The sequence below is a fragment of the Protopterus annectens genome, chromosome 17.part0, assembly GCF_019279795.1.
Source record: "Protopterus annectens isolate FY-2018-M chromosome 17.part0, PAN1.0, whole genome shotgun sequence".
Taxonomy (NCBI): Eukaryota; Metazoa; Chordata; order Ceratodontiformes; family Protopteridae; genus Protopterus; species Protopterus annectens.
The window spans coordinates 512,489,111-512,506,052 of record NC_056751.1 but is presented as its reverse complement, the minus strand read 5'-3'; the positions used below and the strand labels follow the sequence as shown (position 1 = coordinate 512,506,052).

The following is a 16,942-nucleotide window of genomic DNA, read 5'->3' as shown; positions in this document are numbered from 1 at the left end:
AATAATGACAGTATTTATAATTTCAGTAAATAAAGGTGTAGTCATTTTTCTGATTATTTGTAATTATTTTTCTAGCTATAGTAAATAATAATATCCATTTGTTAATGAGGTAGGCTCCCTGGACATATAATCCCTTTTCAGGGCTGACCCAAAAGCAATGAATGGTTAAGAGACTTACTCAAGTCACACAGCAGACAAACGAGGTCTGAGGGAATCAAACCCTGTACCACAGGAACTGCTGCTCACATCCTTAACCCTCTCAGTTAACTGATACTTGTCAGACAAAAAAGCTCCAGGAAGAGTGGGAACTGAGACCTGGTTGTACATCTGGGAACTGGAGAATTAAACACCGCCAAAAGTTTAGTTAATATAACTCCAAATGCTTGCAGTAAACATTAAATTATCTTCCAAAAGGGTTGTAGAACTTTGCATGCATAAACCACATGCTGTTAATCTGCTTTGATTAAGGATTTACACCAACAACTAACACTTTCCTTTTTGTATATAATTTCAGTTCTATTTGTAGTCATAGATGACTTATCCAGAAATGTCTAAGACAATAATCTAGAAAATAAAGATTATGTACCTTCTGAGGATATTAAAATCATTTGTATCTATTGCTGAGCGGGTCATTTGGAAGACATAACCCCAGTATCTACATTTGATATAGAGTATTATGAATGGGACTACATTTGTAACCACATTATTATGTATTCAAGGCATAGATGGCAAAATAATTACATCAACAGTGAAGCTCAAGAGGTGAATCTTGGCATCTGTGTTGAGAATGCATAATACAGGGATACAATCAGAGACCCAATCATAATTCTTTGCAGTGCAAGGAGCTTTATGAGTTCCATGTACTACAGATTACAGAAAAAGAAAAACAAACACAAGAATCTTAACAAGTATTGGCAATTAGGCAATAGTAGCATACCCATCAGCTTATTTGTTTAGTATTTATGGGTAGGATACAGGATCAAAAGCAGTAAAAGTTTTAACAATTGCTCTAATTCAATTAAAATGTTAATAGTATATCAGATTTAGCATTAATATGTGTTTTGGAACAATAAGAAAGGTTAACTCTGTTTCTGTCATTTTTGACTAACTGTAATCCTCATTGATTTGCCAGAAAACCAAATATCTTTATGATGGACAGGGTAATATTATGAGATGAACTCAGGGACACTTTATAGTTAGGCACAGCAGGCTGAAACAAAGCTGTTTTTGCTTCAGCCACAGTCATTCATTGCCTGGCGCTGTAAGTATTTCCTTCATAGCGTGAGACCTGACACTAATAATGCTTAGAAAGGTGCCTAACAATTGTTAAGCACCTTTCTAATAGTGGTTAATATTGGGTATCGTGCTACAGTAGCACTTAAGCTTGTGTTTTCCTCAATATTGGAGTGTAATCATGACACTCCATGCACTACATAAAAATAAGAGTTCTTAATTATTTTATATATTTTGAATAAATATGATTTCCTTATCATGCCATCTGTATCAAGAGTGTTTAGAAAATAAGAATTGGTGGATATTATTTTTTAAAGTATATCTGACATTAAATCAATTTTAGAAATTAAAACACTTGTCTGCTGTTTTGTACTATAATCCAGTTCTTCCATATTCAGATCATATTTACCCACTGAATACTCAGGGTTTAGTATTTTGGTCACTCAACATTTGATTCCAAATGGTTTAATCCCTATTTTTTTAATCTTATCTATCTATATATTCTAGTGTAAATGATACAAGGAATAATGTGCATCACCATGCTTTTATGTTTGAGTATTTATATATAATATTTCTAAATGTTTTATTATGTTGTCTAGGTAAGTAGACTTTGGTAGATTACTGGCATTTTAAAATAAATACTTATTTTACAACCATTAATAGCCATGTCATATTATTATTTCAGATTGGTATATGTTGTTTGGTAATATTTTTTCTTTATTTAATAAAATGGTTTCATGTATTATTTTTACATCTGGCTAAATAATCAAAATTTAACCCTCAATCTACTGTCTTATTAACTGAAGTTGTAGCATATGCTTCTAGATCAGGAAGTCCTATTCTGCCATCTTTCCAATCTCTTACATGATATCTAAAAGGTACCCTAGCTTTGTGGGAGTACCACAAGTTCTTCAAACAAATTTCATTATTCATTATTTTAAGGAACTAATGAAATTATCTGTATAATGCATATTATTTTGGGTAAAATGACCATTTTGATTAAAATAAACCTATATTCCATAAAAAGATAACTTGTTACATTTATTTATTGTTTTTCTATTGTCTAAAATCTTTATAATTTATTGCTTCTGTTTATTTACAGCTGCATATAAAAGCAACCAATAAATATTGAATCTCTTTGCTAGCTTATTTAAACTCACTATTATTTTTTATCACATATTTTAACTCTTTGTTAATTAATAAGGTATTAATTTTATTCTGATCATGCTTTCAACCTGGCATCAGTTCAAAACATTTTAATGATTATGTATGTATGTATGTGTATGTGTTTGTATATATATATATATATATATATATATATATATATATATATATATGGTTCCACTTCATATAATCGAATTATCATTTCATCAAATTTCAAATCATCGAGACCAAATCGCCGAAAACTCATTTCATCGAAAACTCATATCATCGAATCTCAGATCATTGAAAACTATAAAGCAACTACAAATAACATTCCACAAAGTTTTTACTACATTTATGCAGGTGGGCAAGCCCCTGCACACCCCCGTAAATAAATATACCAACTCAAAGGTCGCACTACAGTGGGGGAAAAATGTAATTTCCTAACCTCACTGTAGTGCGACCTTGGAGTTGCATAAACATAGTAAACAGTGTCTGGGATGTTATTTTTAGTTGCGTTATAGTTTTCAATGATTTGAGATTCGATGAAATGAGTTTTCGATTAAATGAGTTTGCGACGATTTGGTCTCGATGATTTGAAATTCGATGAAATGATAATTCGATGATATGAAGTGGAACCATATATATATATATATATATACACACACATACACATAGTGACAAATCAGTATCATCATTTGGTAGCAATGTGGAATTAGCATTCCTCTGAAAATGGATGGCTTGTTGTTCATGGCTTCTCCCTGGAGAGTTTGTATCATTTTTTGAAGTATGTTGATCATTTATTTTAAACCCTGCTCTGTCTTTGTTAAGGTTTATGTAACTGGCCAGAGGCTCAATAGCCAAAGCAAATAAGAAGGGAGACAAGGAGCAATAACATTGCATGTCCTTGCTTATCTTAAATCTCTAACACTTTAGTTAAACCAATTTACTGAATCAAAACTTTTATCTATATCCAGGCTAACTATTGATAGTTCTTGTTTATTGTTATGAGCATAATCAATTAAAGTAAGTATCCTTTTGATGTTATTCTGTGTTTTTATATTTAATATAAAACCAGTTTGGTATTCTTGTAGTATTAGTTCAAAGGTAAGTACTAGGCTAGCTGCCTTGTAGACTACTTTAAGCCTTTTCAGTTTCCCTTTTTCTGATCAAAATACCCTTTCCCATTCGGTTAGAGATTGGCCGTATCCATCCCATGGTCGATAATTATATATTACCCCTAATGAGAATAACTGGGATCATACCATAGATAATTTGAGGGGATCCATGCAGTGAATAAAGGATTTATGAGCTACTTCTGTCCATTAGTGGTACTTTTACAGGTCAACATTAGTAACAATGACTGAGCAATTACAGTTCCTGTTGAACAACTGTAAAAGTACTCTAAAGTGCAACCAGACATTAATATTGTTTGGTCAGATGTATGGCTGTCCACCAAATGTGTATTTTAAAATTATACATGCTACACATCTTTTTAATTTCTGCCCTATAGCCAGTGGTAACTGGATGCAGAATGTTCAGCTGTTTTTCTCCTATTTATTAATAAGATATGTGAACTAACTCAAAGACTCATTCCTGTAGTGCAGGGTTTGATTCCCTAAACTTCCATGTGCTAACTATGTGGCTTTGAGCAAATCACTTTACCGGACAGTGTTCTGGGGCAATTGAGAAACTGGGCTGGGCTCTTCAATGGTCTCCTAGACTGCTTGCTTAGTAACTACCTATGCAATTTGAGTATGTATCTGTGTGTGTGTGTGTGTGTGTGTGTGTGTGTGTGTGTGTGTGTGTGTGTGTGTGTGTGTGTGTGTGTGTGTGTGTGTGTGGATATAGATATTTTTAATTGTGTTTCTGAGTGGTGGTATCCCAGAATCTTTTTGTGACAAAAAGAAGTTATGATAATAGGTATGCAAATTTCATGCTAATTAGATGTCCAGATTTTTGGCCAGATGTACCTAGTTTTCATAAGCCATTGTCTAGATTGTTGATCTCCATGGGTTGAAAGATATTTATGCTATGGAATGTGAAAAGACTGCAGGAAGCAGAAACCATTTCCTCTCTTGAGTCATTGTGCAACTAAAAGTGACTAGGAAGTGATATTGTTTGCACTTTGATTTGTACATATGCTGTACTTGTCTGTTGTTTGCTGAGCAACCTGACACTGCATTGAGTTGAGGGCTGATGTACTGTGTGTAGCTGACAATAAGTGTATACTGTCTATATGGACAGTGCAGTGGTGCAGTGGTGCAGTGGTAGCGCTGTCGCCTCACAGCAAGAGGTTCTCCAGTTTTATTCTTAGCTGGAGTTGTTCTGTGCAGAGTCTGCATGTCCTCCCTGTGCTCATGTGGGTTTTCTCTGGTACTCCAGCTTCCTCCCACATTACAAAGACATGCATCTGGAGCATTTCTCACCATGCCTCTGCTGAAAATTGTCTTCTTTCCAAATCAGGCTTTCCCAGTAAACAAATTTTAAATAAATATATGTGAATAGCATTTGGAATTTAAGCCATAGCATGATTCTAGTAGGTGAAGGTACATAGATGGTTGGATGCACAACATTACAGTGGGTTGTGTGTAAAAATAGAGAGAGACACCCTGGTGTAAGATTAGAAATAAGTGTGTTCCAGTCACTGCTGATGGCCACGTTGTGTGAGGTGTTTTGTTTGGTGCCATGTAACTCACCTATGCTCTTCTCTATGCTGCTGTATTCCATATGAGTTGGGTAGATCTACCACATAGGCAGTAGTCAGTGTTGGCCCTTTGTGTATAACATGTTTGGTTGCTGATGGAGCCTAGCTGTACTTTGACCAGTGGTGGATGTTGGAGGTGGTCATCTGCATTTCTAAGGGGTGTACTCCATGTTGCTACATGGCATGGCTTTGTAACTGGTGTGCCCATGTAATTTTTACAAACATCTCTGATTATGGTCTGCAGCTGCAGCTGTAGGGGGGGGGGGGGCTTACATTCCATGGAGTAAGTCTGCTGGCCTGTTAATATTCTAATGGGTTATCATGTCCATTCATATTGTTTGGAGGACTATTCAGAGGCCACTGTTGCATGTCTGGGTTTCCCCTTCCTACATAGGTATTATGGTGCTATATATCTGTATTACAATTGTTGTATGGAGGGGCACCATTCTCACATCCACATGATAGGACTTCTGTAGATACTTGCAGGGTATTTCACACACACATATCCTGAGAAAACTCCTGCCACAGGCTTTGGTACACTCTTGGGCTACACATACACACTCACACACGCACACTCACACACACACACACACACACACACACACACACACACACACACACACACACACACACACACACACACACACTCCTGTCAAGGGTCATATCCCCACTGAGTATGCTGTGAGAGCAGATATACTACAGTTGCCATTTATTGTGTATATCAGTGTCAGGGAGATTGTTCAACAATGGTAGCCAAATCTACTATAAGGCTTGTAGTACTGCCACAGCTGAGCTGATTGACACAATGCAGTTAACTGCCCTCATATTCATCAACTGTTTCAACAGTGGCAGCATGTTTGCCACTATGGCTGACAGATACACAGAAGAGATAAAGCTGTGTTTATGCAAGGTTATTTGTTCAGGGTACTGTGGTCTCCAACACATATCACAGCAACACTCAGAAGCATTCCATGCCTACTGTCATAACATGGATGGCAGTCATGCTCATGAGTGGAACATAAGATGAGTCATGTCAACACTGGGTATTGCTGTGTGTGTTGCTAAGACAGAGAGTATCCAGTGAAGGACATACACTTCTTTGATTTTACATGCCTGACAGTGAATGGCACAAAAGGGAAAAATTCACCCAGAGAATGATATCTTGCTACAGGCCATTATGCTTTGAAATGAGAGAAATGACATGACCTACTGTGAACATGCCTGGTGGGACCTTTTAGACGAAATCATTGCCACTGTTGGCTAAAATGAGACATATGAACAGGTTTGTGGAAAGGCTACTGGCATGCTTGCACATATATCATACACCAAGGCAACCTACTTGGAACCGGCATAGAGGGCAAGAGGTGGGGATCCACCAACAAAGTTGCCATTGACAGAGATCAAGAGTGCTTTGTGTTGGGGGGCGGGTGCATGTATGCATGTGTCTGCAGAGGGCGGGAATAACTATAGATTAGAGTTAGTAATACCATAGGTTTATCATATGTCCATGAAAGAAATGTCCTACATTTTATGATACATGGAAAATCCCCTTACTTGGGGACAGATTAGAACTGCACATTCAGAGCTACAGACAATATGTGAGAATTTGAACTGTGCATATGGGCAATATTAAGCATGGATTACAAGTAGATTAATTCCTGTAACAGCTGCATGTATTCAGTCTCTGAGAACAGGTGATATATTTAAGAAACATGAGTGAAACTGGGTGCACAGTGTTGCTTCCTGGGTGTTATATCCTATATCCTACCATACAGTTTCTTGGGTAAATAAGTGAATTGGACAAAAAGAATTAAGTAAAATCTACATGCTACACCATGCACTTCCTGTACAGGGAAAAGTACATTCAATGTTTTTGTACAATAGTAGAAAAGTGCTATGCTTTACATGTAGGTTCATTCATGTACAAATATTAGGTATGTGAAGGAAAAACATGAGAAGTGTATTCCCTTAAAGACGCATGAAAAGATTTTGAAGGCAGATAAATGATCTTCAGACTCCACCGAAGCACTACTTTCTGTAGTGAAATACTGGTAATAGATGTATTTCACCATATTTGAGGATTTTTTTTATGTAAGAAAGAAATAATAAGGAGACTTAATCACAGATTTATAGGTACTTACTACTCTATTGATCTGTGAGGATTTTAACAAGCAGACTCCAATTCCAGAAAGGAAGCCAGGCACCAATGTTATAACACTACCATGAACACCTTTATTTAAGCATACAAATTACAAGGGCTCTTGTTCTACAGTACAATACAGGTTCCCATGTAATTAAAGATATCATAAATAACTACTTGTGTGTTTTAATCAGTGATGAAAAAGTACAAGACATTGGTGGATATAGACCAACATTTGCACATAAAAGGGAAAGAAATATTAAAAATATTGTGGAAACTCAGCAGACAAACAGGAAAAGTATCAAGGGAACTAGAAAATGTGGTAGCTGTGCTCAATGTAAATATATTTGTGACAGGCAGTAAGTGCAATTAAATAATATGACAAATCCATCGTGTATGCACAAGACGGTAATTGTATAGGTTCATAGGTAAGTACTAGGCTATCTGCCCAAGGGCATCTATAAGCCTAACCAGAATGTGTTGGCTTTTGCTGCCCTCTTAGATTAGTTCCCTGTGCCTCTGTCCAGCAGAGCCATTAGTTCCCTGTGCCTCTGTCCAGCAGAGCCAATGCAGTGAACCCCGGGGTAAATTTTTTGTTTCCCATCCACTCGTCAAGGTTTCTCTTGAAGAGCGTTAGTCAGGGGCTCTGCCTAATGTAGATTGGAATCCTGTTCCAAAGCATGGGGAGTCTCTGGGACAGGAATCTATCCATCCAGCACATCCTATTTATCATTTTTGTGAGGTTTAGATCCCTAGAGCATGTGGTTCTTGGGGATTTGTTTTTTTTTTTTTAAGGTGGAGCATGTCCATCAATTTTGGGTTGGACATGGCCTTGTATGTCAGGCAGAGATCACCTCTGAGTAAGCGATATGCAACCGAGTACAGCTAGAGTTTCTTCAGTCGGGCTGCATAGGGCATCTGTTTCAGGCCAGTAATCCTCTTAGTGAGGTACTTCTGTGGTCTTTTCAGCTGTTGCAGGTGTCTTGTAAGGTACATCCCAAATGGGGCATTGTACTCTATGATGTGTCTGATGAGTGATGAGTAGAAGGGCACAATAACCTCTTTTGTTCTAGATGCGAACCCTTTTGTGATTAGGTGGGCCACATAGAAGGATTTTCTAACCACCTTGGCAATATGATTATCAAAGGAGAGATTACTATCTACTTGGGTCCCCATATCCCTTATTACATTTTCTGTATTTAGGAGACTACCACATATGTGGTAGTTCACGGGTATTTTGTTTTTTTCCAAAGAGGATGACTATGCACTTTTTGGCATTTAGCTTGAGGCCATGATTTTGACACCAGGTATCTGTCTCAGTGAGACCCTTTTGGAGGATGTCTGTATCAGCCGGAGAGTCAGTTATGGCCCCCAGTTTGCAGTCGTCTGCGAACTTGGTCAGCCATAGTCCCCCTGTGCTTGCCTGTACCTCTGAGAAGTATATACCGAACAGGAGGGGTCCCAGGACTGAGCCCTCAGGGATGCCACTTGTAACCGGTTTAGAGTTGGACCTAGAGCCTGCAACTCCACTGTGTGGGTTCTATCTGTGAGCCAATTGTCAACCCATCTCATGATGTAGGGGTTTATGGTCAGGCTGGTGAGCTTGTCTATAATACCAGAATGGGGAATGGTGTCAGAAGCCTTTGCGAGGTCTAGGTAGGCTGTGTGGACCTCCTTTCCCTCGTCTAAAGCCTTGGTAACTGTCTCAAAGAAGTCCATCAGGTTTAGGAGGCATGATCTGCCCTTAACAAAGCCAAACTGGGTAGTGTCCAATGTTTGGAGGTTCCCAATGTCTCTGTTAATGAGTTCCATGATGATGCCCCCATAGCCTTGCAGACCAGGCTAGTCAGGCTTATAGGGCGATAGTTCCCAGGGTCTGTTGTGGCTCCACCTTTGTGGAACGGGATAACTGCTGCTGTGTGCCACTCTATGGGCACATAGCCTGTAGAGAGGCTGAGTTTGAACAGTGTGTTTAGGTGAGGGGACAGTTCATTTTGGAGCTCGTGTAAGATACAGCCTGGGACAACGTCCGGTCTCATTGAAGGTGTATTTTTGGCTTTGGATAGGGCTGTTTTAACCTGTGACCAAAGGCCTCATGAGTGGTGCATAAGTGTGTCTCACCATGGAGTTATCTATGACTAGGATGTTGGATTGTGTGGAGGTTTGCTTTATGAGCTTTTGAACTAAGTCAATGGAACTCTTAGATGTATGTGTCATGGCTGGTGCTGTCTGCACTGCCTGTTTCTAAGGTTGCTTAGGGTACTTGTTTCTTAGGTTACATTTAGCAGGTCCTTGTAGTTTAGGTAGGCTAAGTATATGACACACAGAATATGTAGGTCTGTGTGTTTGGTTTGAGCTGCGTGTGATTGGTTTAGTGTGGTGATGCATTCTACTGACAACCTGCATGTTATTTGTTGTGGTTTACACTGTGAGAACTTTGTCTCCAATAACATTGCATAACTACATCTCTCACACGCTGTTTCAATTTAAGTAGCAGGTGGTTGTCAATAAACATGCGGCAATTGCTACATTTTCTCAGGATGCTCATTTCAACCAAGCTGGCTGCAGATATGGTTGGAAAATGTAAATCCATGGTTCCAAGTGCTAAGTAATGTGGGATGAAGGAGGAGCAGTGCCTATGAGGTTTGGAATTGATTAGCACCTTTGAGGTTTGGAGTTGATTACTAGAGGTGCTGTCTGTGTGGTAGTAGAGATACTGCTGGTCTCAACATGGCTGCATGCAGCTAGAAACCAATGTTCTCTTGCTCTTTCTCTCACCAGAAGCAAAAAGTAGCAATCATTCCAAGCGCCTTCCTAAAAAGCAGTATTAATCTAGATTTATGGGCTCAGTACTCTTGCTGTAGTCTATCATTAGTAGAGACCCTAGATAGAACCAACTGCAGATGGGTTCAACAGAAAGCTTATCTGCACAAAGTTCCTAAAGAGGGTCTGACCAAAAACTGCAAGAAGACCACCCATTCAAGTCCCATACACACTGCACAATCAGAGCCCAGCAGGAATGACTGCCCCTCCACTCCTTCTCTCACCAGGTGCAAAGCAGTAGCATTATTCAAAAACTGGCTCATAATAAGCTATTTTCAGTCTTTCCAGTGACTGACAATCTCTAGTAAGGCTAGAAAATAATGTAAAGCAAAAGCAATAACCCCAAACTGATTCCTGAGAAGCAGACCATAGGCTGTACAGTAATAGGTAGTCTATTCCCAGAAGTCACAGATTTTAAAAGTAAGATGGAAAAAAGGTATTATTACTCTGAATATTGCAATGTGCACTATCTGGTGGGGGACTGTATGAAACAGGCTAACTCAAGCATTAAGATTAAAGGGAATGGCCTTCCTAGTTTTATCTTTCGGTGCCCAATAGAATGAGCAGATGAGATGACACTGGGAGGAGCTTCCAAATTCAAACTGATAGTATGGGCAGGCCATTCAAAAACTACCAAGTTTGAAAGTACAGCAGGAACAGGGCAGGTGGGTGGGTAGCCTCACATCCGTTTCAGTTAAAAAAAGAATGCAGTTAAATACCTTAAAGAAGAAATTGTACTTCTCAGTTCCTCCCACTAATTCGCCAGATGTAATTCCTTAGCAATCCATGAGTTAAAGATTTTTTTCTAGCTAACTCTTGCCAAGAACTTTAAAACACTAAGAAATAAACTTTAAGGGAAAACAAATTTTAAATAAAACAAACAGTAAGGTAGTAAAAGCAAAATTAAAAAATAATGGAAGTATTGAAAACCTAAATGAAGAAATCCAATCCAAAATCAAGTATAGTCACACACATTATTCTTACAGCAGTTGCAGCTAAATAAAAATGCTGCCAAATTCTTTAACTATGAAATCTTATTTCTCAGCTCTTCCCTCTAATTAGCTAGGATTAATTCCTTAACACTCACTGAATTGAAAGATTTTTTCTAACTGACCCTAGGAAAAACTTTTAAAAGAAACTTTAAGGTACAACAAAATAAACAAAATTTAAAATAAAACTAATATAATAAAGCAAAAATAAAAAAATGGAAGTATCCCAACCATTTTTTCACTCATTTCTTTCCACCCTGTAAACTCATTTACTCCATAACTTCTCTATATACTTGTGACTGAAGCTAGAATACCTAAAGAGTCATGCATTCTTTCAATTTCTGGTACCCACTTTCTCTCATGGAGAAGTGGTAGTCTGTCCTACATGCAGCAGTATAAGGCAGAAGACAAGAATGCCAGTCCATCAGAGGATGAATGCACAAAAACACACACACACACACAAACACACACACACACACACACACACACACACACACACACACACACACACACACACACACAAAGACAATTCAGTGGATTGCCACATCCCCAACTGGCATGTCTTTGGAATTTAGGATTCATCTAGAGATCCCTGTAAAAGTCCATGACAACCTAAAGTGGACATGTAGAATCACAAACCCATTGTATCCTGATCATGAACAATCCCTTTAGGTAAGTAAAATATAGCTCTGCCACTGTCCGTGTGACATTTTAGCACTGGCTGTCTGATTTTCTGTCACGTTAGTTGGCTGCCATAATAATTTTCTGCAGTAATCAAGGAAGAAACAAAAAGATTGAATGTAGCTCAAGTCTAGCCTTGCTGTGAGTCATGCTTAGCCAAAGCTGATATTCTGCTGATGTTCACTTAACTAATATCAAAAATAAGCAAGGGTCCCCTTACTCCAAATCATGATGCATCCTTGCTCTCTCTCTCTCTCTGTCTCTCACTCTCACTCTCTCTCTCTCTCTCTACCTCTGGTGCAAAACTCTAATTTTCTCTTTCAAAAGCCTTTGCCATTTTCATCTGAGAACAAGATACTTGTCTACTAAAAGCTGACTGTACATGCCACGGGGCACTATAAATCTCCGAAACAGAACTGCCCTCAAATCTCCTTTGTTTAAGAAGGGTTTGTATCTTACTGGTACTGTAACCTTAGTAAAGACAGTCCTCTGCCTCTTCTCCATTTCTCTATATATACAATTAACTGATTTCCTTCATTCCATCTTTCATTGGAAGCAGTCTAGCGTAACACTCATTCTCAGCATATGTTAAACAAGTCTGTTCTGGAAGGAGACTCTTCCTTATGTCACAGTTCTTACTAAAGAAATAATTTTTGAAAGTAAAGCGGAAAGATATGGTTTTGCTTATTTATTTTATTTTTTTAAGATTTTATTTATCTCTTAAATAAATTATTTATTGAATGATTAAATGATTGGTTTTGTTGATCAGAAAAGACTGACAAGATGGAACACCCCTTTTTAACAAAGGCCCAGGGAGAAAAGCTCCACAAGATACAGAAATAAGCTAACATATATATGTGCATAGTGTAATGAATCATTTTGAGCATACAACAATGAGTAAAACAATATGTGAGCACTGAATAGTGAGAAAACAAAAACATTGTCAAAATGCACATGAAGAGTCATCCTAAAAACATAGTTTAATCGTGATGCAAGCAATACAATTATACAAAAAAATCATTCAAAGGTAGAACAGAGTGAAGGTGTAGTCTAACAAAATTTAGACCCATTGTATTTTATAATAGCAAGACAGTGTTAATTTGCACTTTCATAATAATGTGAAGTTGAGCAGAGTATGGTGCAGTGTATGTGGCCAAGTGAACATAACAGTACAGGATAAGACAGAAGATTACCATCTGAGTAGTCATTTTTAGAGCAGGGTGGGATACAGATAAGGCAGATCAGCAGGTATGGTTCTATAGTGAAGCCATAAGAACTTAAGGTATTGGTTCAATTGTAGATTAAAGGATTTTGAGTTGTTAGTGTGTCAGCTGAGTCAATGAGAGAAGAATGGAATTTCAAACTTTACAGATGTGAGAGGAATACAGATAGTAACCTCTGCATTATTTGATTTAATTGGGTGTAACACGAATATATCAGTGGAGTGAAGAGCCCTAAATAGGAAGCAAGGTTAGATAATTTTTTTTGAAATTTGACGTTTTGTGGGTTGGATAATTAGACTGTGAACAGTTTTTAGTTTTGTGAATACTAGATAGCGAGGCAATTCTAACCAATTTATCTGTTTTATTCAAAGCAGTGATAGGATGTATACAGATCTGTAAGGCATATCAGCTATGAATTTAGTTATTTTGCTTTAGCATTCTTCTAGCATGTATATTTGGGTAGCTTGTAGGTTAACAAATATAGGAACAGCATATAGAAGGGTGGGTAATAGCTGACTAAATGCAAAGGTTTGCCTAGCCTGATGGCTCAGGTAAGGTTTAACTCGATACAGGGAACCACGTTTATTGGGGGTTTTTTTGCATTTTGCTCATAGCTTACTTTATGTGGTAGTCACATTTTATAGCATAGTATATAATGACACCTAGAAGCTTGATCTGAGTTTTGGTTTGGATGGTCAGAAGAAGTAATGGTGAACAGAGGTCTGCCATTATGAGTATTAAGTGTGAACACAATATGTTTGGCCTTCTTAGGGTTTAACAGGAAATAAGAGTAATGAAGCCATGTTTGAATGGAGTTGAAGTATTCCTGTGTTTGGGTTGTAGGTTTTTGGCAGAATCATCAGCATATTGAATAATGAATAAAGGTATCATGTTAACTTGCATTATGCAGATCATTTAAGAGAATCATTGAATAACAAGTGATGAAGGATAGATCATTGAGGCACCTCTATGTGCACGGAGAGAAATGGAGAGATATAATTTTCACATTTTACAAGCTGAAGTCTATCGCTGAGTTAGCTGTTGAACCATGCGAGAGATGAGTGTTGAAGACCTAGGGATGAGAGTTTGTAGAGTAGTTTTTGTTAGGAGTGTTGAAGACCTAGGGAGGAGAGTTTGTAGAGTTGTTTTTGTTAGGACACCAGTGTCATGTCACACTGTCAAAAGCTTTTGACAAATCAAGGAAAAGTGCTGCTACTAAGTTCCCTAAATTTCTGTTATTGTTGATACAGCTAATGTAGTGTTATGGTATGACCAGTGTGTGGGGTTTAGTAAGTTAAGTGTAGTAAGGAATTTAAGTAGCTGGGATTGGACACACATTTAAGACTTTGGATGGGGAGACAGAATGGCTGTTTAAGTAGCCAGGATTGGGCACATTTTTCTAAGACTTTGGATGGGGATACAGAATTGCTATTGGCCTATAACTGGAGGTATCAGCAGAGCAGCCACCTATGTCTGGGGGTAGGACGTAAGATTTTTTTCCATATTTTAGGGACATACCATTCTGTGACAGAGTGGTATACAAGGATGGAGACTGGATAAGCTAGAATGTCTGCTGCAAATTTAATATACTCTGCTACAATATTTCCTGGGGAAAGTATAGTTGGCGTTAGTGTGAAAAGGTATTTCTTGATGCTGGATGTGGGGAGTGAGTTCAAAATCAAATGTGTTTGCATTTGTTGACTATGAAGTAAGTGGGATTTTACAGGTGGTAGAGCTATTTACGAGAGAAGTTACTGTATAAATAAAATGTGTATTGAATTAAATGGCATTACTGCCATTATTGTAGTTAGTGGAAGTGGTTGGTTGGGTAGTGTGACCAGGACATATAACTTTGTTGATGGAGGACAACTTATGTTAGGGGTTATTCACCCAAGTGTATTGGAAGTTTGTACAGAATGTTTATTATCAGATTTGGCCATGCATTTTGCTGTGTTTCAGAGCTGTGTATAGTTCTGGGGACTGGATTGAGTTTTAGTTGTTTTTGTGTATTCCAAGCTGGATCTATTCCTTTCATTATCATGTTGTTGTTTTTCTCATTAACTAGGGGGCAGGGTTTACTTAAAGTATTTTGTTTCTTAGTGGGGCATGTTAATTTTGGGTGAAGAGAAACGTATCATTAAAGTATGTGACATTATCATGCAAAGGGAAAGTATGAAGGCCTTTAACGTTAACATAACATAAGTGGGCCAGGAACACATCTTTATGGAAAGAGTAGAGATGAGTTGAGTGAAGCCATATAAATTAATTATATTATTGTTGAAGTCATTAATGATAATAATTATCTGGGGTAATTCGCTTAATCAGAACTGATTTTAGCCATAGCCCAAGTGCATACCATAAAGTAGGTGGTCAAAGTACAAAATATAGATACAGGTAATACAATACAGTAAAACAAGCACAAACTATAGCTATGGTTAGAATATTGTATATGAGATTAGTAATATTAAATGCAAAAACAGCAGCACATATAAACAAAGCGTGCTTCTCAGTTTTCTTGATTTATATATGCCTAATAATTTTGTTTTTCATGGAAAACAAGTTCATCCTTGTTTATTTAATTGCAGCATTGCAGCAATGTCAGAAGAAAGGAAGCTTCGGCGGGTTGGGATCGTGGGTTATGGAAATTTAGGTATGTATCTCTTCATCACTTCCTTTTTAGTGCCAAAAAACGTTTGTCTAAATACTTTACATTATCCAACTTTCTAATGTATCCAAAGGTTATATGAATGAGAAATGTCCTTGTCAAAAACAGGTACAGTGTAAGCATATCATCTTGGGTCCACAACCACAGGGTTATGGCTATTTTGCATGTGGTCATTTGAAATGATGTTTTTGTGGCACTTATTGCTATTGGTTATAACTAGGGTTTCTACTGTAAGTTCAAGGAGAGTAAGTGTGTTCCTTGAAATAGCAAACACCTAAGTGCAATCAACAAGAAATGTATACAAAGTCTGAAATTGCTATGTCTTGGAAAATCCCCCCTTGTCTGACATACAGGTTCCCAGAGTTAGTAGCATAGGTAGTGGTGTAAAGCCCGTACTGGGGATGCAGGGGTTGCTTCCTGCAAAAACACGTGTAATGTGTAACAGTGTGATCTGCAGTTATCATTTAATCACACTTAATATTCTTTGGCTCACCTCATCTAGTCTTGAATCTCCACTAAAGCACCATGTCACTGATGCAGCACTGCAAATGCAAGGCAAAAACGTAGTCTTGTTTTATTATTTCTGAATGCTGATCCCCTGAAGGAGCAACTAATCACAAGTCAGGGGTGATGGTATAACTTTTCACAGGGATGAACAAATAAAAAGAATTGTCCAAAATGTGTGAATCTTACAGACTCTCATAAGCACAGTATAATGGCACCATACTAGTAACTGTAATAACTCTGCTGTAGAAGTAAATCCTGGACTTAAACAATATCAGTAATGTGCTGCATATTATAAGCAAAGGTTTATACACATGAAACACTAAATAATATAAGATACAGTAGCACAAAATCAGGTTTATTATATAAATAACCAGTTACATTTAATCATGGCAATGGCTGCCTTCCCCTAATGGAAATGATCATAAATATATGGAAAATGAAAAAAAAAATCACATAGTACAAAGAGTTATATCAAGAACCACCATGGCAATACCCAGATTTACTCTGAGTTACTGCACAATGGTCCCTCCTATACTGAGCCAACAGATATTGCCAACATACTGGCCGACAGATTCAGTGCCAATTGTACCCACCCCCAAAAGGACCAATCACAATACCGGAAGAATGCCAGGCACCCAACATTACTGCAGCACAGGTTAAAGCTGCATTGTCCAAGGCCAAGAATACAGCTTTGATGGGACCCGATAATATCCCTGGCTGTGTTCTACATGAACTACAAAGTGAACTCGCACCACATCTGTGTACCCTGTTCAGTCACAGCCTCACCTCAGGCTTTGTCCATACCAAATGGCACACTGCTACAGTCATCCC

General features: G+C 37.9%; 1 protein-coding gene across 2 annotated transcripts in view; it reads left to right on the top strand.

The window, feature by feature from the left end:
* Positions 1-16,942, top strand: part of ASPDH (aspartate dehydrogenase domain containing) — a 647,432-nt gene that overhangs the window by 16,801 nt on the left and 613,689 nt on the right. For both annotated transcript variants that reach the window (XM_044058976.1, XM_044058975.1), the window contains exon 2: positions 15,525-15,589. In XM_044058976.1, coding sequence (XP_043914911.1) covers positions 15,535-15,589 — 55 coding nt within the window. In that variant the 5' untranslated portion in view covers positions 15,525-15,534. The remainder of the gene's footprint in view (positions 1-15,524; positions 15,590-16,942) is intronic.